At 53.3% G+C, this 21829-nt stretch overlaps 1 protein-coding gene across 1 annotated transcript in view; it reads right to left on the bottom strand.

The window, feature by feature from the left end:
* PLXNA2 (plexin A2) overlaps positions 1-21829 on the bottom strand; it is a 236939-nt gene that overhangs the window by 27629 nt on the left and 187481 nt on the right. The window contains exons 13-17 of the mRNA XM_055583109.1: positions 14381-14532; positions 8196-8313; positions 5769-5905; positions 4699-4866; positions 4473-4566 (exon numbers count right to left, since the gene is read on the bottom strand). Coding sequence (XP_055439084.1) covers positions 4473-4566; positions 4699-4866; positions 5769-5905; positions 8196-8313; positions 14381-14532 — 669 coding nt within the window. The remainder of the gene's footprint in view (positions 1-4472; positions 4567-4698; positions 4867-5768; positions 5906-8195; positions 8314-14380; positions 14533-21829) is intronic.

Below are 21829 nucleotides of genomic sequence, written 5' to 3'. Positions count from 1 at the left end.
ACTCCCATTGTCCCACCTTCTGCTTTGTTAGCTGGTCTCCAGTGAGCTACTTACTTCGGGAAAAGAGCTGTGAAATTGTATTTTTCTGTTGTTGGTTTTGTGTGTGTGTGAAGGAGGAGGGGTGTGTTTTAACTTCACTTCTTCACTCGCCCACATTGACTGAGCACCCATAGGCGCTGTGCCCAGGAGCTGGGCCATCAGTGAAACGGCCCCAGTCCCGGGCGGAGACAAGGATCCAACCAGCATCACAGCGTGGTCCCAGCCGAGGGCCTGTGGCCCAGGAGGGGCCGTGGCACTGCTAAAGGCACAGATGGAGTGAGAAACGCCCAGATGGGGGAGTCCCTGGCACTCTAGGGGTGCCTGTGTGTGTGCGCACCAGCCTGTGTGTATGTGTGTGTGTGTGTGTGTGTGCGCGCGCGCGCGTGTGGCCTGAGGCAGGGTGAGGGTGACTCATGGGAGCTTTCCTTTGGAAACAATGAATGAAATTTAACCTGGAGAATGTGTAGGACTTTCCCAGACAGCAGGGATGGTAAAAGGATCAAGTTCCAGGCAGAGAAAAACAGTAGCAAAGGCCTGGGAATGAGGGAACATGAACAAATGAGGAAAAGATAAGAACAGAAGCCGTGTCCTGCATGTGTGTGTACGTGTGTGTGTGTGTCTATGTGTGTGCCCATGTGTGTGTGTCTATGAATGTGTGTGTCTCCTGCATGTGTACATGTATATATGTATGTCTATGTGTGTGTATAAATGTGTGTGTGTATGTATGTGTGTGTGTCCGTGTATATATATGTATATATGTGTATGTATGTGTGCATATGTATGTATACGTGTGTATGTGTCTATGTATGTGTGTGTCTCCTGCACATGTGTATGTCTATGCATGTGTGTGTCCGTGTGTGTGTATGTATGTGTGTATATATGTGTGTATCTGTGTCTGTGTCTGTGTGTGTCTCCTGCGTGCGTGTGTATGTGTGTCTATGTATGTGTGTGTCCATGTGTGTGTATGTGTATATGCATGTATATTTGTGCATGTATGTGCATATATGTATGTATATGTGTGTGTGTGTCTGTGTCTATGTATGGGTGTGTGTCCTGCGCGTGTGTATGTCTATGTATGTGTGTGTCCATGTGTGTGTATATGTATATATGTATGTCTATGTGTGTGTGTAAATGTGTGTGTCTATGTATGTGTGTGTCCATGTGTGTGTATGTGTACATGTATGTATATATGTGCATGTATGTGTGTATATGTATGTATGTGTGTGTCTCCTGCACATGTGTATGTCTATGCATGTGTGTCCATGTGTGTGTATGTGTGTATATATGTGTGTATCTGTGTCTATGTATGTGTGTGTCTCCTGCGTGCGTGTGTATGTGTGTCTATGTATGTGTGTGTCCATGTGTGTGTATATGTATATATGTGTGTCTATGTGTGTGTATAAATGTGTGTGTGTGTCTATGTATGTGTGTGTGTCCATGTGTGTGTATGTGTGTGTGTATAAATGTGTGTGTGTGTGATGGGATGTGGGAAGCTGTGTGAGACGAGCACACAGTAGGTATTCAGTTAATGTTTACTGACCACAGTGATGGATGAAAAAGCTCCTTCACCTCCTTAAATGTCCTAGTCAAGGTCTCTCTCTTCTCCGAGGGACCCTTCACTGTCCACGGAGGTGCGACCGTGGTATCGCCCCTGAGTTCACAATGTCCTTTCCTCCTGGGTGGGCCCTGGTCTCCAGCTAACAGGTCGCCGAGCTGGCCCTCCTCTGCCGGCTGGTCTGGGGGCTGCCCAGGCAGCAGCCCGACTGGAGACCCCACCCCGGAGCCCGAGCAGGGTCTGGACCCTCCCCGCTTCTCCTGTCCGGCCCTCTGCAGCTGCTGGGGCTGAGGGAGGCTCGGTGTCCCAGCAACCACCAGGGGCATGTGTGGGAACCCTGCTCAAGTACGCGCTGTCCTGGCAGCTCCACACGTGTTGCATGTCCGGCCAACATACACAAACCCGGGCTTCACGTTCGGAAAACAAGATGGTGTGTGAGAGGGCAGAAAAAGCGGACACTTGCATGGAGATGATGTCAGCGCTCCAAGCCTTAACCCTCCCTTTCCAGGGGGAGTTGAAGAGTTTAAACCAAACGGTTCAGGAGGGCTCCGTGCCATCAGAGAGCAGTACCCACCCCCCCTTCTGCAGGTCCCCTCAGCAGCCCCCTATGAACCCAGAGTCCCTTTCACATGCCAGCTGGGACACCCTGGCAGGAGGGAAACAGAGGTGCTGTCAAACAGGCGGAGGAGCTGAGCTGGGGGTCCCACCCTGGGGTCCACGGGACAGACCCCCAGCCTGAGCGCCGCCGCCCTGCCCACCCTGTCTCCTTTCCGCTTGCTCCGGTGCCCCTGGATGAGGCTCCTCTGAGAATGAGCAAATCACCCCCAGACAAACAGCCTCTGTTTGCTCCCTGCCCAGCGCTGCATCGGCACTTTGCCTGCCAAACATTCCTTCGGGTTTGGCAGCCTGCGCTCTGGCCCGTCCCCCTGGGTCTGCTTCCAAACCCAGAGGCGGGGGGTGGGGGTTAGCGCCGGGGCCTGAGGGTGAGGTGGGCTCCAGGCAGGGCCGAGGGGACACACGGTTCTCTCCCAGCACCCCTGAAAGGGAAGGCACTGGGCAGAGCAGACCGGCTTTCCCTCCCAGGACTAGCTTGCTGGAGACATGCACGCCCAGGCCCTTCCTCTAGGCTGCAGCCCGCAGACGCCAGGCAGGTCACTGCTGGTACTCAGGGCCCCCCGACTCTCGAGAGGGAGGGGCTGCTTCTTAACTCCTTGAAGCACTGAGGTCCTGGGGGGTGGGCGGGGGGAGCTGCTGGGGAGATTCCTGCCAGCCCGTCCTGGGGAGGGCAGCAAGACCCAAGCATTCTCAGAAGGATGTCAGCTGTTGGGGGGCCCTTCCCAGCTCTCTCTTCCCTTCAAACAGCTTCCTGGAGACTAACCATGCAGCCTTGGAGGTTCACCTTCTCAGTCATGTACTCATCCTACAAAATTCCCCCTGTGCTAAATGAACCGTGTCTTTTATTTTCTGTATTCTGATGCTTTGACTTCTGGGGTCTTGCTGACCCTGGAGGGACTGTGACCCTCCCCAGGCTGGCCAGTTCCTAGAGACAGCAGACAGGTGGAGGTGGGCTGTGGCCTCAGCCTGAAAGTGGAGAGGGGACACAGTCTCTTTTGCTCAGATATCAAGCTCTTCACTGGGACACAGAGCCATGTGCTCGTCTAGCCTATGGAGCTGTTACCACGATGGGCACTGGAGGTGACAGACTGGCATCCCACACCTCTGGCACGATGGAACGTCAAGCCCACCAGCATCTCACATAGTCTAGCTATGAAGAGTCAGATGTGTGGGACTGAGCTTGGCCCTACCACCTGCCGCCTTCATGTCTGGGGGCAAGTCATTACTCCCTTCTGGCCCTATTTTCTAAGCTACACAAGGAGAAGTTTGGACCAGATGATCTCCGAGACCTTTCCAGATCTAGCTTCCGGCAAGTCTGTCATTTTGTGTATTTCTGCTTCCCAGGGAAGCCCCAAGCATGCTGGGAATGCGTCAGGAAAAAGACGGTCGATGCAACACCACCTTTTCCATCTCCATCTCAGCCTCGTCAATCTCCAGAAGGTCAAAGCAGTAATAATAGTAACTCATGTGAAAAATGATGGCCATAATAGCATCTCCTGGACTATAATTATGAATACAATAATGTTTCAGAGCATATTGACTGAAAAGAGAAAGATGGAGCCAGTAGAACAAACTAAAAAATTTATAACAACATAGCAGACATTCTACTCTGACGATAGAGAACTTTTTTTAACATCACAAAAATCCACAGTGGGAAAAAAAAAATTAAATTACATGGCTCTGCCCAGGAGAGTGAAGTGAAATGTTCAGCTTGATCATCTTAGCAACCAGGATGGAATTATCTGCACACAGTGACTAGCGTTTATCAAGTGCCAGCCTCATTGCATGTTACATATCCACAAGGAGAGTCTCATCATCAGCATTTCTAGCCGGGGAAGCGAGGATCAGAGAGGTTAAACGACTTTATCATGGGTGTACAGCTAATAGATGGCAGCATCCTATTTCTAATTTGAAAACATCTGAATCTGCAGCCAGAATTTCTTCACCCTCTCACACTCCTCTTATCAGACCTTGAAGGGAACATGGCAGAAAACAGGAGCCCTTTGGTGCCATATCCGAGGCTCAGAAGCCATACCGGGATAAGGAGTCACTCGCCCTTGTAGCCCACAGAGCTGTGACCTTCTGATGAGCAACGGTTATACTGTAATTATAAAAACCACTGCAAGGCCCTGGTGTCTGGGGCCATGATCGCGGACTCTGCTCTGGCAGTCGAAGGCCCCAGTGCTAACACAGACCCCGTCACCTTGCCAAACACACCCACAACCGCGTTTCCTGAGGGCCGGGTGGACGCGCTGGTACTCACGTTGACAGATTCTTTGCCGTTAAACTTGACGCGGATCCTCGGCTCCTGAATGACATCCAGGTTGAAGCCCGTGATGGTCAGGGGTGTGTGGCCACTGGGAAGAAGCAGAGGCTGGGTGAGGGAGACAACCCTCTGCACTGCCCCCACGCTCCCCGAGGACGCGGGGGGAGCCGCCCCGGGGTGGGAGGGGCTCGGGCGCGGCGGCTGGGCGCCTCCTCCGCCTCACCTGGCGATGCTCCACTCGGGCTCGATGCGCTGCACCCGGGGGTCGTCTATGTACTCGAACTGAAGGTTGTTGTCCACTCGGGCCCGGTCGACGCTCACGGAGACGGGGACGGGCCCCAGCCCATTAGACGACGGGGGTGAGACGCACACAATCTCGTTCATGGACCGCCTGCAGGCAGACCGCAGGAGGGTTAGGAGCCAAGGCAAGTGGGGCGGCCTCTGGCCTGAGAAGGGGCTTTCCCCCAGTTGAAGGGTGGGTTCTTCTGTCCTGTTCTACCCCAGGCTAGGGAACATCCCTTAGCAGTGTGTATCAGTGTCTCTTTCTACCTGAGCTCCAGCTCTGGTTGGGTTGGGGAGGCAACCAATTGGAGAAGGGGGTTAGAGAAGGTGGGGGAGGGGCACGGCTCCTTGGGCTTTGGGAGAACTCCTGTCTTTCTGGATTTTTCTAAAACATGACTATTTAGCCAGTGCTTGGAGTCTGGTCGGTCAGTGGACACATGGAGTATCTACCATGCAGATAAGCTAACACAGAAAACACAAAGTCTTGGCCCCAGGCCGTGTACGGTCCAGGCAGGAGGTCTACTGAGCAAGTTGGGTTCCCATCTAGAGATCCCGTTCAGAATTCTCTCTAGATTCTCTACATCCCCAGAGACTCATTGGAATACCTGCCAAATAGTTGGCTTCAATTTTTACACATGAGAGATGCCCCAAGGAGGCATCTCTGTGTGGTGTGGGGACAGAGGCCATGCTTCTGGAGTCACCACGGTGGGGACCTAATGAACGCTCAATCCTGATGGCGACTGAGCGCTCCTGGGAGCCCTGCTCAGGAGCAGGTCTCATGGGCTTCACTTCCAAGTGTTCGTAGAACTGTTTAGCCCTTATGATGCGATACAGACTGACTACTGGCAGGCATTTCTCTCAGCAACTGGAACAGGGTTTGGGGCTAGGATGTCACGCCTACCATGGACATGGTGGGGCAGGCATATATGTGGAACTGCTCATACATGTGCATGTATGTGTGCACAGCCCACACACGCACGGTCTCTGAGAGCTCGTCCAAGCCCCTCTCACCCGTAGAACTCGCAGGTCTGGTTGCCCAGATAAACGGCCACGCTGCTTCCAGACCCGAGATAGTGGCCTGTGATGGTCACCATGGTGCCTCCAGACTCAGGCCCTCGGATGGGGTTGAGTGACAGCACGGAAGGGTTCTTTGGGAGGAAGCAGAGACATGATCACGGCTCAGGCTTTGCCCAAAGGGAGAAGCCCAGGCTAGACCTAAAAAGACAAAAGGGGGAACTCCAAACACTCTCTGCCTACCCTGGAGCTGAGACCCTTTCTAAGAAGAGGCTCCGGGCATATCCAGGGAAGGCAGAAAGGCCACGTTTGGCAAGTAATTAACTCCCTGGGGAGTGTTCTGCTCATAACACTGATGGGAAGGCAGAGATGACACTGACTAATCTATCAATTAGTTTACAAATTGAGAACAATTGAGAATGCTTCTCTATCTGGAGCAGTACTGATTTTTTTGGCACAAAATCGATAGGGCTGAATAAAGCATCCCTGTCTGGACTGGGCCACCAAGAGTCTCCGTTAATGGTCCAAGCTCACGTCCTTCAAGCCCTCCCTCAGCCTGAGAGGGGCATGGCAGGGTGCCTGGTGCAGGCGGCTCGTCAGTAATGTTGGCTTCCTCGACCTTCACCAGGAGGATGGCCCATCGTTGGTTGGGATGTTCTACTAAGCTCATTAAATTGTAACAATCACCCTGAAGCCTAAAAGAAATGTCACTGGCCTAGAATGCATTAGAAAGAAATTGTTTCTGCCTAGTGGGCAGTAGAGTGGAGTGGAAAGTGCATTTAACTGAGCAACCACACAATATGAACTCCAGTCTGCATTAGCCACTCACTAGCGACGCGATGCAAGCAAGTTCTACTCACTCCTGGAGCAAGTTTTCTGCATCAGTCTGGGATGGCAATCAGTCTTGCTTGCTCCTCTGTCAAGAGAGGAGGAGGGCGACGTGATCTCTGAAGCTCCCCCTGCTCGTCACTCTATCACTCTCTCTCCATCTAGTCTTTCTGAGTTTGCTTCTCACACAAGACCCTCTCAGATGGGGGAGGTGGACTGCAGATATAGGCCATGCATGTGTGTATGCATCCGTGTGTGCTAAATCGCTTCAGTCGTGTCTGACTCTTTACTACCCTATGAACTGTAGCCTACCAGGCTTCTCTGTCCATGGGATTCTCCAGGCAAAAATACTGGAGGCGGTTGCCATTTCCTTCTTCAGGGGATCTTCCCGACCCAGGCATTGAACCCACATCTCTTCTGCCTTCTGCATTGGCAGGCCAGTTCTTTACCACTAGCTCCACCTGGGAAGCCTGTGATACCCTCCAAGCCAAGAGAAGACTGGTATAAGGAAAAGGTAGAGTTGCTGAGATAACAAGGCAGAGACCGGAAAACCTAAAATAAGCAGTAAAATGTTTTAGACAGAAGAGAATTTTGTGATCTAGTAACTTTTCAATACTCTGAGCAAGGCTGGTTTGACCCCCTCTGCAGGGTGCTAACGCTTTTTAACAAAGAACTTGATAGAACAATGCTGGTTAGGTGTCGGAAAAGGGACTTCTGGGCCCCAGAAGAGGGTTGTTCAGAAGGAGTGGAGAAAGTCTTTGTGATTCCACCTGTTGCCTGGGTGTGAAGAAGTGTTTTCAGGGCTGTGTATGTGCGTATGTGCATGCAACACACCAATACACAGAGCAGCTCACTCTTATATTCCTCTCCGTGGTCGCACACACAGACACGTGTCCCTGCAGGATTTCAAATGGCTCCTCTAAACTCCCTCTTACAATATCCCTGGCAGAAAAAAAAGCATGTGGATAAATATAGACCCTTTTAATTAGGTCCCTCAGGCTATCTGTCCTCATTAGGCTGGAATTAGACAAAGATATCACATTGGCAGGACAAAGGGCAGCACCTCCCCACCCTGAGTTGAGGATCCACTTTCTAAGAAAGCTCTGATGTTGCTTATTCAGAACCCTGACCTGTGGCTCCCTGGGACTCCCAAGTGTCTGAAGAAGCATTGTTGGTCGCAAACTCGATTCACCCGGGAAAGATAGGCTTTATTTTTTCTGGTTTCCTACTCAGTCTGCAAGAAGCCTGGAGGCACTGGCTTGGGAAGGGGAGGGTGGGACTTTCCTGGGAGAAGTGGGGAGCAGAAATGTGCCCTTTCTGGGAACCTGCACCCCAGCAACTGCCCAGGTGGTGCTAGTGGTAAAGAACCCACCTACCTGCCAATGCAGGAAACAGAAGAGACGTGGGTTCCATCCCTGGGTTAGGAAGATCCCCTGGAGCAGGGCCTGGCAACCCACTCAAGTATTCTTGCCTGGAGAATCCCACGGGCAGAGGAGCCTGGCAGGCTACAGCCCAGAGGGTCGCAAAAAGTCGGACACGACTGAAGCGACTCAGCAGCAGCACAGCCAAGCACAAGACCCAGTACTCAGTACTCACCACAAAGGTGTACTGTTGATGGGACTTGGTCATGAACTCCGGCTGACACTCGCCAATGCACAGGCGCACAGGCCCAGAGGTGGTTCCCACGAGGGCGTGGCCCATCTCACAGACGATCCTGACAAAGAGAGCAAACCTTCCCATCAGAGACTTGGGGACAGCTGGCATTCCTGCCCCTGTTTGCTCACCCTACCACAGTCACGGTGAGTAACTCAACACAGTCTTACACCAGGGCTGGACCAAGACAGCTTGCTCAACCATGTGGCTGTGTGACCTTGGGCCAAGGACTTTCCCTCTCTGGGCTTTAATCTTTCATGGACCCAGTGAGAAGGTGGATGAGCACATCTCTAAAGACCTGTGTCCCTTCAAAACGCTATGCTGCCTGTTTCTATGAACAAGCCTGCAGTCCCCAGTGCCTCGTGCAGGGCTCAGCACTGAGTCCTGTCCCAATATCCGTGGGATAAACCTAACGCCCTGGAGAGAGACCGAGGGGCAGGGCAGAGGCAGCGGCAGGCCAACACTTGAACACTCCCGAGAAGAAGGACTGAGGACTGACTGGGCAAGCTGACTCATGTGTGGTTTGTTTCCCTCCCTGTGGTTTGCAGTGAGGGGACAGATAATCTGGCCAGACAGTGAGTTCCCCGAACCGGAGCTCCCGGCTGAATGAGAGCAGCGGCGTCCAGCAGCAGCGGGTGACGGGGTGGCAGGTGGATGAGTTCATTAGGACAGCAGTCTACACTGGACTCCCACTTAATCAAGGGCAGAGCGCAGGAAGCTGGTGGGCGAGGCGGCCAACCAACCCCGGGGTTGGAAATCATGTCTCACGTCAACAGGAGAGCTGGAGGGAAGAGGGGGCGGGGCACGCCCTCTGCTGCTGTGCAAAATCGATGCCCTCTTGTGGGGTGGGGGCTTCCCTGGTGCCTGAGATAAGTCACAACAAGCACATTTACAGACCGGTTGCCTTGGCCACATCCGCCTCTAGGAGTGGGCAGCAGCTGGAGCATATGGGAGGAAGGGAAGAAATCAGATTTTTGGGGGAACTTCTTGCCCGGAATCCTAAGGCATAGGGTGGGTGGGAAAGGGCCCCACCAGGCTCAGTAAAGAGAAACCCTCCTCCCAATGCCATTTAAGAGTTCAGAGCAGTCTGGTGCCCTTGGTAGGCTGGCTTAGTGGGGAGGCAGAAAAACAGACCCCTCTCCAGTAATCCTCAGCATTATCCAGGCACGGTGGGGAAGATCCATGTTTAACTGAGCGATGCTTATCTCAACAGCTTCTCTAGGAAGGAAGGTAACTAAACAGAGATTTCATTTCGATGTAATAAAACTTGCATTAAACAAATACACGGCGTGCTCGCGCACACGGCATGCCACCGAGCTCCATCTCCTTCATAACAGTTAATCCCAAATAAGTACTTTCACTCCTGGTGAATATTTACTTAACATGCAATAACTGTCTTATTGCGTTTAGCATATTAAGTTCGACAAGACACTAGTGGGTGCATGTCGAAGGCTGTTCTCCCCTCCTTTTCACTAAGGATAAATAAATTAATTATGGACCCACAGTAAAGATGATAGCGATGATCAATTAGTATTTTACACATAATTGTCTCCTTAAACCTCATTAGAGGAGCATTTGAGAAGCTTCATTTGAGGTACTGTGTGGGGTTATTTCCACGCTGCTTCCTGCTTGGAGTCACAGCCCTCCTATTGGGCTTCCTGGACCCCAGCGCCTGCTCCTGTCTGGGGTCCCTGCCATCCAATCCTGCTGATCTGCACTCTCCAGCAGCATCAGCGGATTATCTCTGTTCTCTGCTGGAAGTGGGGGGAGGGGAGGGCCAAGAGGAGTAGGGAGCAGATGAGTCTCTTTCCTTTCTCATCAACGCTTTCTTGTCCCTCACTCACCCAACCTTGGTCACTGTGCTGGAACCACCCTCGAGAAGAAAAAGCAGGAGGAAATCAGGGTGGGCTCGAAGTCTGGGAAAGAGGAAACGTGAGAACACGTGAAGGTCATGGGCATCTTTATTCCTCCCGGGACCTAAGAGAGGAGAAGGCCCAGGATGGCCTATTCTGCTGTCCCTGTAGGGGGTGAACCACAGGGCTGGGGCCTCTTGGCACACTCTGTTTTCCAGAACATATTCTTGCTCAGCGTTCATGGCCCAAAAGGTGAGCTTTGCGTGTCAAGCACCTGTGAGAAGGCGGACGGAGGGGAGAGGGCGCTGCCCCAGGGCCCAAGGCTGAGTGCCTGCAGCTGGCTCTGAGTGTCCCTCCTGGAAAAGAGTGATGGGGGGCCCAGGGACTGGTCTGCAGGGAGGGCCTGCAGCCGAGTCCTCTCCCCGCCGGTGGAGTGGGCTTCTGCTTCATCCATCCCTCTCTTGAGTGGACAGGGGTGGCAGTGGGCTGCAGAAGGGTCTGTCTGGTAAGTCTAAGAACTGGGTGAGAATGCTAAGGACGCAGACCACGTTGTAGGGAACTCTGGCGACCTGTCTCTCTTCTTCCTTTTCATTCCTGGGACCCAGTGCTTGCAGTGAAGGATGGAGAGGCCCCCTTGACTGAGTGGATCTGTTACTCTTACTGGCGTTTGATCCCTGAGCGCGAGGGCAGCTGTAGGGAGTGCAGAAGGTTATACTGAGGATGAGGGTCAAGCCAAAGTGGAGTCTCTCAATAATAACAAGAGCTCCAGCTTACTGAGCTGCATGTGGCAGGCACTGTACCAGACAGGATCTCATGTCATCCTCAGACATCCTAAGGGTGGGTCTTACTGTCTCTATTTTTACAGACAAGGAAACCAAGGCTTGGAGGTGCTAAGTGACTCATCTATGGCCAGAGAGCTGGCAAGTGGCAGAGCTGTGATTCAAATCCAGGTTCAGCCTGGCTCCAAAACTCATGCCTTTGATGCTCCTCCACTCTGCTGCCCTAAAATCAGCAGAATGCTCTCTGTGTGTCCCTCCCTGGCAGGAGAGACCCACAGGCAGCGGTGTGGGTACCACTCCCTCCTTCAGGCCTTACAGGTCAGCAAGTTCCTGTGGTTAGACTTCTGGGGGCCTCCTACCTCCCTGTCTCCCTGCCTCCTCCCAGCATCCCTGATAGCTTCAGTCTCCCTGTGTATTACCAGGAGACAGGAGCTGGGGATGTTTAAAGTTTCTCCTTGTAAAATGAGGAATTAGACTAAATAACCCTTTAACAGTTAGCTTCCACATTTGAAGGCTTGACTCCTCCTGGTAGATAGTGGGCTTCTGGATTCACATTAGTGCCACTGATAATGCTTTCTAATGATGGGAGTTGTAGATCCTATGAGGCATAGAGGTTATCGTTTCTGATATCCTAGGGACCGTAAAAGTGATTGCAGAGATCTGTTTCGACATACCCACTTTCCAGATGAGACATTTGAGGATCATGGAGCAAAGGGACTTGCCCAAAGTCACAGAGCTCATCAATAGCTGAGCTCCTGGCACCCAGCCCAGTGCCCTCACCCCACCCTGCACCACCTCCTGCAGACTGGCATGGGTGGTGCTTTTCTCCCCATGAGCATGCATCCTTGGGGTGGGGAGCACATGCAATCTAACATCTATCAAGGCATGGCTGAGCTCATAGATACAGCGGATGAGAGAGACCGGGGGCGGGTCTCTCATCCTAAGCGGAGTCTGTCTCATACAGAGCCCCTGTCTCAGGAAGGGCTGAGCTGCAGCCTCAACCTGCCGCTCATCACCCAGGAAACGTCCTGTGATGGAGTTATCCGGCCCTCCCCAGACCTGTGGGGTGCTGATTGCAGGACTAAGCGGGACCCCTTAACCAACATTAACCTAATTGCTGAGTGATCGATGGCGTGGCACAAGCATATGGTGAGACATTACCGTGCCCACTAATCCTGCCTGTGCCCGGGACTCTGCACTGGGTCCATTTAGCCAAATTCATCTCTCGCAGACATCTGTAATGATTGTGCCTGCTGCTCACTGCCTGGGATGGAGGCTTTAATGATGTTAACAAACTCTGAAACCTCGAGAGCAGTAATGAGCCTGGCACGGCTGGAAGCCAGGGCTGCGTGCCGCCGAGGTGTGGAATGCGCCTGCCGCCTCCTGCCTCCCCCGTGCCCAAGGAGACAATGGGGGTGGTTTTCTAGGGTGCCTACTGGCCTTGCCAGGGACCCCTGGCAACCATTCACCTTCCCAGGCTCCTTTCGTATCCTCACTTTCAGTTTTTTTGAGGGAACTTTCTTCCCTGGGGACCTGGGTGGGTGTGATGCAGTTGATTTCAAAGATGGAACAAGCTTTCCTGATGTTCCCAAGGCATGTTACGGGCTCCTCGTTTTCATCTTACTGAATTCTCCCCCAAAACCCACGCAGTAAGAATCGTGGTTTCCTTGAGGCCAGTGAAGAGTGGAGAGACGGAGCAGTTTACTAAGGTCTCAGGGCTGCCCAGAGTAGATCAGGCAGGACTTAGACTTTTTTGAATCCCAGATCCCCGGCTATTTCCATGTTCAGCTGCCCAAGACTCAGCACCTCTCAGTTCAAAGCCTTACCCTTTCATCTCCCGCAAACCCTTTCCTTTGCAGTCCTGTGGCATGTCACCAAGTTGGAGACTTGGCCTGTGTCCCGAGGCCTAGGGCACGTCTGTGAGGCCAAGGCGGATTTGGGCTCAGTGTGACTGAGTGTCTAGCTGGGTCTGGCTGGGCGCTGGGCTCTATAGAGACCGCCTGACCACAGTCCGCAGGCTCCTGGTTCCTGCCCGCCAGCTTTCCCCTCCCCTCCTGGCTCAGAATCGCTACTTAAATATTTCCCCATTCGCCTCTTCATCTCTTTCTTGTAGACCTGGCCATTCTCTCCTCCAGGATTCATTCCTTGAAGGGCCAGCGCTGATAATGAAGGGTTCAGTCTGCAGGATCTGAAGGTCCGAAGGATCAGGTAGGCGGCTTCTGCTTCCCCCGCCGGGAGTCCCCAGAGTCGGGGAACTCAGCCCCCAACTCTGACCCTGTCCTGGCCATCCTGGAATCACGGCCTCTGACCCAGAAAACCACATGCTGACAGATCATGGGATTTTCAGGCCACTCTTATCTGGGAGTCTCTCCTGGCTGTTAGGGAACAGCAAGAGGCCTGAACCAAAACTTAGGAGACCTGAGTTCCAACTCTCTACAGCCACTTTTATGCCCTGAGTGAATGGGGGTGAGGGGGTGGGGGGATGTCACTTCACTTCCAGGTCTTTTGCTCTTAAAATAGTGATAATAATGTCTACCTCTCAGAGTCCTTACCAATTAGAAGCAAGAGAACGGATGGGAAAGCCTAAGTGCCGATGGAAGACACACTGTCTTTTTTTTACGGTTGCCAGTGCCTCTTTTCTGGTAGTTACTCAGGGCTGGCTTGAGGGAGGCTGCAAGGGGTGGCGTTTTAGGGGAGAACGCGGCTTCCAGCCCTGCTCACGGCCAGGTTCCCAGTGCCCCCTGCAGAGCTGCGTGCCCGCTGGACCCAGGGTGATGTGGCCCAACTCCGCCTGAGAAATCATGCAGGAGACCCTGGCGGCCCCCTCCCTTTCTCCCTAGCGGGGGAACATCACTCCTGCTGCCCTCCAACCCCCAGCAGCCCCCCAGCCTTCTGCCCACCTCCTGTCTACTGACTCCACAGCGGCCGCCACTGCCAAATGAGCACCCCAAATTGGAACATATGTCACTCCGGGAGCCCCGTTCGCCCGTCCGCTGCTACATGCCTATTTTCTAATTTCCAGCTGACATTTCCCTTAGTGAAATAAATGAATTTGCTCCGGCGGAGGCCCTGTTCGGATTAAGCTGCTGTCGGAGCCCCACGAGCCAAACAAATTGTTGCCCGCAGCCCACCGAGTGGGATGCCTTCCAACAGGGGGCCGGAGGAGAAGGGGGAGGCCAAGGAGGAGAACAGACGAGCTGGGAAGGCAGCTCAGTCAGCCAGTGGGCAGGCGGAGACCAACTGCGGGGCGGCCTGGCACCGGGAGCCCTGATGCCAGAGGAGCCAAGGAATTGGAAATCACATAGAACAGGACACTCGAAGAGTGGAAGTGGGCTAGGAGAGGGTCCTGGGAGGGCTTCAGGGAGTGGGGTCCCTGGGAAGAGGGAGACAGGGGGACGGATCCTGGAGTAGTCCCAGAGGAGAGAGAGAGGGGCGAGTCCTCCCCAAGCTTTGGGGGGGTGGAGGGAGGGCGTGGGCCCCAGCAGACTGGACTCACTGCTCAGCGACGATGTAATCCCCTGGCAGGGGCGTGCAGGGCACCCCAGCCACTTGCACGTGGTGGGCGATCTCCGAGAAGTCCAGGCCCAGGTTCACGCCGTGGATGGTCACTCGAGTGCCCCCTTCAGGAGGTCCGGACACCGTCAGGATCTGCGGGAGGGAAGCGGGAGGAGTAATTGGTCGGTCACGGCAGGAGGGGCAGGGGCACCCGTTTCCCTCCCTGCAGGGAGGCTTTGGAACACCTGGAGTCTGGGGTGGAACTGCGTTTCCGCCACTTTTAAACTTGTCTAGGATCCCAATGTCATCATCCTGACAATGAAATTGTACCTACTTCATTGGGTCTTTAGGACCTCCATCCGATGACGCCTTCATTCATTCGTCCACTTACGAGAAAGAGATTAGGAGAAAGTACTAGGCTCAAGGCAGTGCTTGAATTCACGAGTTGCCTGACTGAAAGCAAGTCTCAGAATCTCCCTGAACCTCAGGTCTCTTTAGTTGGGAAGGAGGATAATCCTCTCTAACCAACGTCACCCTGGAAGCTCCCACATGGAGGGTGTCCGGGACCATTCTGTCAACTCCCAAGGGCTCTGTAATTGTGACGACAGAGGATGAGATGGTTGGATGGCATCACCGACGCCATGGACGTGAGTTTGAGCAGGCTCCGGGAGTTGGTGATGGACAGGGAGCCCTGGCGTGCAGCAGTCCATGGGGTCACAGAGTCGGACACGACTGAGCGACTGAACTGAACTGAACTGAACTGCGACATGTCATGCCGGCCGCCCCTGTGTGCTAGCCTCAGTTGAGTTTACAACGATGAACAGGGAATTTGCCCTCAAGGAACTTAGTGGTCAAGGAGGAGGAGATAAGAAGGCCATAAGTAAGGCTGATGCAGGGTACACAGTGATAAGGTAGATTTGAAGGAAAAGCCCTGGGAGCTCTGAGGAGTCCCTGATTAAGGGCCACTGCAGGGGATGACCACAGACGGAAAGTATATTTGACATTACCCAACACACACACAAAAGAAAAATCCTGTACTCGATCGTGCTCGTATCAAAGAGAAAGAGCTTCCTGATTTTCCAAAGTTTGCTGGCTTCCTTTCCAGTTAAGTGAAGTGAAGTTGCTCAGTCGTGTCCAACTCTTTGCGACCCCATGGACTGTAGCCTGCCAGGCTCCTCTGTCCATGGGATTTTCCAGGCAGGCATACTGGAGTGGGTTGCCATTTCCTTCTCCAGGGGATCTTCCCAACCCAGGGATCGAACCCAAGTCTCCTGCATTGTAGGCAGATGCTTTTACCGTCTGAGCCACCAGGGAAGTTTCCCAGGAGCCAGGATCGTTTATTTACTCATTTCTTAATTCAGTCAACAAATGCTGACTGCTTGATTTTATTTTGATGCAACAGGAAAAGGAACTTGGAGAATCAGGCTCTCCTAATGTGTAAATTTCTATCTGAGAATGAATCAGGCTCCAGGAAAAACACAGCTCTTTGGGATCCAACAGATTCCAGGGAATAATTCCTACTTTGAGGTCCATAGTTATCCAAAGTAGGAGGAAATTAGACATGAACCCAACCTCAGGCAGAAGCACAGAATTTCGGAACTGGAAGGAGAGCCAGGGTGTCTTATTCTAAGATCATACAACTTGTATACATGGACCAAATAGAAAAAAAATGTTCAGGGCTCTTTTCACTGCACATTAGACAGATAAGACAGTAAGGGAGGGAGAGAGGCAAGGAGGGTGGGGCAAAGCCAAGAGTCCACCAGAAACCTCCAGATGGGGTCTCTGGGCAGCGATGAGTGGTGAGCACAGGTGAAAATGCTATTGAACGCTCTGGAGACTCTTCCTCTGCCTGTCTTTCTCAAGGGGGCACTGCTCTCTGCCAGCAACGTGAGCACCATGCATGAGGCCTCCAGCTTGGCCGTGAGCGCCTAGGTGAGAGCAGACAGGAGGAGATGATGGTTGTGGCGGGGACACAACTGAGCAACTGAACTGGTGAATACAAAAAAATCAGATTCATGAGATAAATTCCTGAGGGAGGGAAAGGGGTGCCCAGAGGCATCTCTGGGCACTGGGTATGGGGTTGGAGGTGGGGGGGAGTCAGGGAGATTTGGAAAGAAAGGAGCTGGCAGGAGGAACATGTAGCCCCACGGCTTTCCTGTCTCTGGGGATTCTAAAAATAACCAACACGAGATCTTGGTTTTTCCACCCTCCCCGGCGCCACTTCCTCAGGTCCCTGGGCCTCCTGGGCTCTGGGAGATGGACACTTGTAAGGAGGAAAAGGAAAAGGTGGCCTCCATGGCCCTGCAGGAAGAGTGTCAGGAGGAAGGAGGTACCACTGAGCAAATCTGAGCCGGCGCCCTCCCCTGATAGCCTGGAACGAGCATCACTGGTCCGCCCTCCCCTCCTTTAGCCACCTGGATGCCAGGAACCTACTGAAAACCCTGACAGAACCGTGATGATTGGCTTGCTCTCTTTCCTCCACTTTTATTTTTAAAAATACATTCTCTTGCTCACGGTGGTTAATTACAACCTTTCAGAAACACTGTGAAATGAAATCTTTCTGGAAAGCCTAAAAATATTTCGGTCTTGCAGGTAGCACGTGGGGATGGTATTGTGGCTATTCTGTGGTGTTGGCAGGTCCACAGGGCAGTGTCCTCCTGCTGGGAATTCACCACAGTGATCTTCAAGGGTCTGAGGCAGAGGCCTGGTCACTTGGGGACTGTCACAAATGGACATTTGTGAGCACAGAGCTGCTCAGAAGCATAAGCCAGCTTATGCTGTTTAGAGATGGTGGACTTAACAACATTATTAGCAAGCATAATCATCTTGCATGAAGACACATCAAAGAGATGGATAGTTAGGGGTGTGCAGACCCAAGTCTGAGCCCTTCTAACCCAGGTAAGAGCTGCTGGAATCCAGACTGGGATCATCCTCACAGGTTAGGGGCAAGTGGCTGGGGAGTGTTGGGTCGCTGTGGGTCTTCCCCACACAGCACACACTATATCCTGTGCCTCCAGCACCTGGGGAGGTGGTGAAGGAGTTTGAGGGTCAGAACACTCAGCAGCCACTGTGCCCTGGGGCTTACACGGGGTGTAGCTTCCCTTTTCTTGCTTCAGACAAAACTGATGAACAAAAATCTGGATTTCCAAAACACAGATGAGGTGGTGAGAACTTGATTTGCAAGAGGATTCCCAAGGCCGCCATTATGGATGCTTTCCAAATCTATATTGTTGGCTCAGACCTCTCTCTGGAGCTCCATATCCATATATCCAATCGCTACTGGACACCTCGACTTCCACATGCATGTCCCTCAGGCACCTCAGATTTCACCATGTCTAAAAATGAACTCTTAATTTTCCCTCCTTCCACCCCCAGCCTGATTGTCCTCCCAGATCCTCTTTCAAGGTTAATGGGATCACCGTGCACCTAGCTAGGATCTTGCAAGCATCTCTGTTCCCCTTCCCTCTCCTACCGTGTGTGATAAACACAGGGACCGTCAGTGCTGGCGCCCAGGTGTGTTTTGAATCCGTGTCCTGCTCCGGTGTCAGAGGAGGTGATAAGCGGATCTGTGTCCTCAGTCACACTATCCTTGGTCTTCCTCCATGTGATCTGACTTCCTCACACGGCCAGGTGGTCGTCATGGACACATACCTGATCTGGGGACTGGTAGCTTGCTCTGAAAACCTTCAACGGCTCTGGCCACTGTCCAGGCAAAGTCTCTGACTCCCGGGCTGGCTCGTCACTTTCTGATCTTAGTAACTTCAGCCACGTCAGCCCTCTCACTCTCTGTCCCCCAAGTGCTCCCCAGAGCCCAGGGGTTCCTGTCCACACAACGCACTCTAAAGCTCTCTGTGCCTTTGCCCGTGTCATTTTCTCTCCCCCCTGGCTTGAAAATCAAAGCGAGACAGGGTGGAGGTCTGGGCTCAGTGGGACAGAGACAGGAGTCCCGTGAAACTCACCACCTGCCACCTGAGGGCTTCCAGGTGACTCTGAGAATGAGGGTCAGGGTCTGCCAAAGCCCTGTCTTCGTGGTGGTAACATCCCGGCCATCCTGCTCTCACTTCTCCCCAGGACCAAGCATGGAGGAGAGGCTCTGGAGGTGAGGCTTGGAGGAAAAGAATGGATTCTCCAGAGAGGGCGTGAACAGGAGTCTTCAGGACACTGCCCCAGGCCCACCAGTGCCCCACCCTGGAGACTGCCTCCAAGACTCTCTCTTCAGTACAGTAGGGTTTGATGGCAGGGCACCCAGCATGGCACTCAGGAAGCTTGGTCCCCTTGGGAGCCACGTCTGGCTTCTCCGTGTAGGACTACAGGGGGGCGAGTTGGTGGAGTCCCAGACTATTGCTTGTAGAGCTCCCAGGAAGGCCTTCCAGATCTGGGAGGAGGTGTGGGGCCACAGGGGAGAAAGTGCTAACCTCCTGGAGAGGTGAGGCAAAGAGAGTCCCCCCATGGTCAGAGGGAGACCAAGAGACAGCCAGGGGAGCAGCCAGATCCATGCATCTGGTCTTCTAGTTTCGGATGGGCCCCGGGCTGCCGGCTGCGCAGGGGTGCGGAAGGAGGGCCTGATGCTCCGGCGGTGTCAGCGGCGGGAAGAGAGTGAGCTCGGGAGGGGGACAGACTCTGAATTCCAGCTTGATACTTACAAGCTAGGTAACCTTCACTCTCTGTGTTTTCATCAGAAAACAGAAAACAGTGCTGGCCTCGCAGGGATGCTGTGAAGGTGAAGTAAGACAACACTTGGAAAGTCCCTCATATGATGATGGTTGCGAGAACAGGTCACGATAGTTGGCAGTTAGTTTCCTTCCTAGAGTTCCCCTGCACCTGTGTCTTCCTAGACCACAAAAACATGGGGTGGTGGTGGTGGAGAGAGCCTAGAGGTGGGAGGCATCTTTCTATTTACCTGGAAAGAGGGCACACGGTCCAGGGAATACATAACTTAGACGGTGCTCGGTGGGCTTATCCAGGGCGGAGAGAGATGCTTGCGGGCTGATTGGAGAAAGCCTGAGCTTGGTGGGGGAGTGGCCGTGCCGCCCAGGGCGGGGCCTTGGTGTCCGCGGGTTCACGGCTCCCCGCAGAAGCATGTTCAGAGCCAGACATCGCCCTTTCACCCAGAATAAATTTGGGAGGACACTGGCCCAGTCTAAAATGGCCTTCATTCTTCCCTTCTCGTCACTTCTTTGCCCCTGGCTATTGGCCATTCTGAGGTCGATGGGGCATTGCATTACGAACTCAATGGACTCTTTCAGGAAAGTAACTCTGAATGAGACACCCACGCAAACAAACGGTTTGACAGTTTGGGATGGATGTGTGTGTGTGCTTGTGGGTAGGGGGGGTGTGGAGAGAGGCGGGAGGGAGCTGAAATCCTGTGAAATCAGCTGGGAAGATCTTTATACATGGACTCATTTCAGCTCCATGTTTTGCAGCACACACCGTGGACCAGGGATCGCTGTCCACTCGCCTCTGTGGACCCCAAGGGAGAGCCAGAAGTATGGGAGGAGCGGGGAGAGACAGAGCAGCTGCTGAGCGGGGGTATGGGGGGCGACCGAGGGGCTCCCCCACGTTCTGGGCCGGCTCTAGCTGTGTGCTCCGCCTTGTCCCCTCCCCGAGCTCTGGTTCCACTCTCTTACGAACTATGCGTGCTCCCTGGGGGAGGTGGGGCGCCCGTGGCTACAGGGTCCGAAGCCCGTGTGCCTTTGAGCCACGGTTCCCTCTGCCCCTCATGCGTGAGGCTAACACATGCTTCACCCGTCACACGAGTCTCTGCTAATGACACCTCCTCAGAAAGCCTTTCTCTAACCATCTCGGCAGATTTAGGAGCCCCTTTGCCTACACCCTCACTGCCATGGGTGAACACCCCCGACGGCAAGGGTCACCCTGGACTCTGTCTTTTCTCAATAAGACAATAACTATCTCGGGACAGGGACTTCCTCCGTTTTCCTTAGTAACCTGACACATCTCACACTGCCTGAGACAGAGCAGCTGTCAAGACCTGTCCCCAGCTCTTTCTTCCTGGGAAACGCTGGGCTCAGGCAGATTCCAGGACAACCTGTGTTCTCGAATGACCGCTGCAAGGATGGAGGTAGGTGCCCAGGTGTTGTTTGGAAGTGGGGCAGTCTTTTCACATCGGAAGCATCAAGTTCTTCCTGCAATCTCGCTGACTTTAGCTCAAGCCAGTTTCTGCTGTGATTTCTCCTTGAATGGAGGACCGAACAGCTGCCTCCTCATCAAACCTCTTTCAGATACTGAAGACAGCAATTAAGTCACCCCTGGTCTGTGCTTCTGCAATTCCATCAGCCTTACATTGGAAGCTCTTGTTTTCCAGGCCCTTTGATCATTTCAGATGTTTTTCTTTGGACCCTTGGATATCCATGCATCCTCTGAGAGTGTAAGAAAGAAACGCCAAGCAGGCTCGCGGCTTGAGCAAAGGCCTGCTGATTCACTGCAAGGGAGGCCTGTGCCAACATCGACTTGCCCTAGTGCGGGCTCACACGCCCCCAGCCAGGCGGGCCCTGGGCAAACCCCAGGGGGAGGTAAGCCCTTCTCTTTCCCACATGCTTATCTTACTCCCTGGAATTCCTTTCCCCGTTTCAGTCACCTGTCACTCTATGTGTCTCTTCCCTAAAGGACCTTTTATGCGTATGTGCTCTGTTGCTTACTCGTATCTGACTCTTTGCGACCCCATGGACTGTGGTCTGCCAGGGTCCTCTGTCCATGGGATTATCCAGGCAACAATATTCGAGTGGGTTGCCATGCCCTCCTCCAGGGGGTCTTCCTGACCCAGGGATAAAACCCAGGTCTCCTGGTTTGCAGGTGGATTCATTACCATCTGAGCCACCAGGGAAACTCCAAAGAACCCTTTAAGTGTGTTAGTCACTCAGTCATGTCCAACTTTCTGTGCGACCCCATGGACTGTAGCCTGCCAGGCTCCTCTGTCCGTGGAATTCTCCAGGCAAGAATCCTGGAGTGGATAGCCATTCCTTTCTCCAGAGGACCTTCCCGACCCAGGGATAGAACCCTGGTCTCCTGCATTGCAGGCAGATTCTTTATCATCTGAGCCACCAGGCAAGAACTGAGGAAACTTTTATTTGCATCCTACTGAGACTTAAAGTTGTGTTATTACCTTGCCTTAAGAGTATTGGCTTTTTAACTGGTTGTAGAATTAAGTTTGTCTATTTGCAGGATTCAGAAAGAGAATATGGGAAACACATTAAGGCAGAGAGAGGGCTCAGTCCGGCAGCCCCTAAGCCCTGTCCCAGAAGCAATCACAGATCATGCCAGGATCCCGGTGTCTGGCCCCAGCCCGGGCCATGCCCCTCATCTGCCCTCTGTAGGCCCGGATGAGCAGGCCAGCAGGCTGTGGGATGAGGCTGGCATGAATGATGGGAGGGACAAACCAGGAGACTCCTGTCTCCTGCGCATCCTCTAAAAGTCGCCAGGAGTCCCTGACTTG

The sequence above is a fragment of the Bubalus kerabau genome, chromosome 5 (genome assembly GCF_029407905.1).
Source record: "Bubalus kerabau isolate K-KA32 ecotype Philippines breed swamp buffalo chromosome 5, PCC_UOA_SB_1v2, whole genome shotgun sequence".
Classification (NCBI taxonomy): Eukaryota; Metazoa; Chordata; class Mammalia; order Artiodactyla; family Bovidae; genus Bubalus; species Bubalus kerabau.
This window is presented reverse-complemented; position numbering and strand designations above follow the sequence as displayed.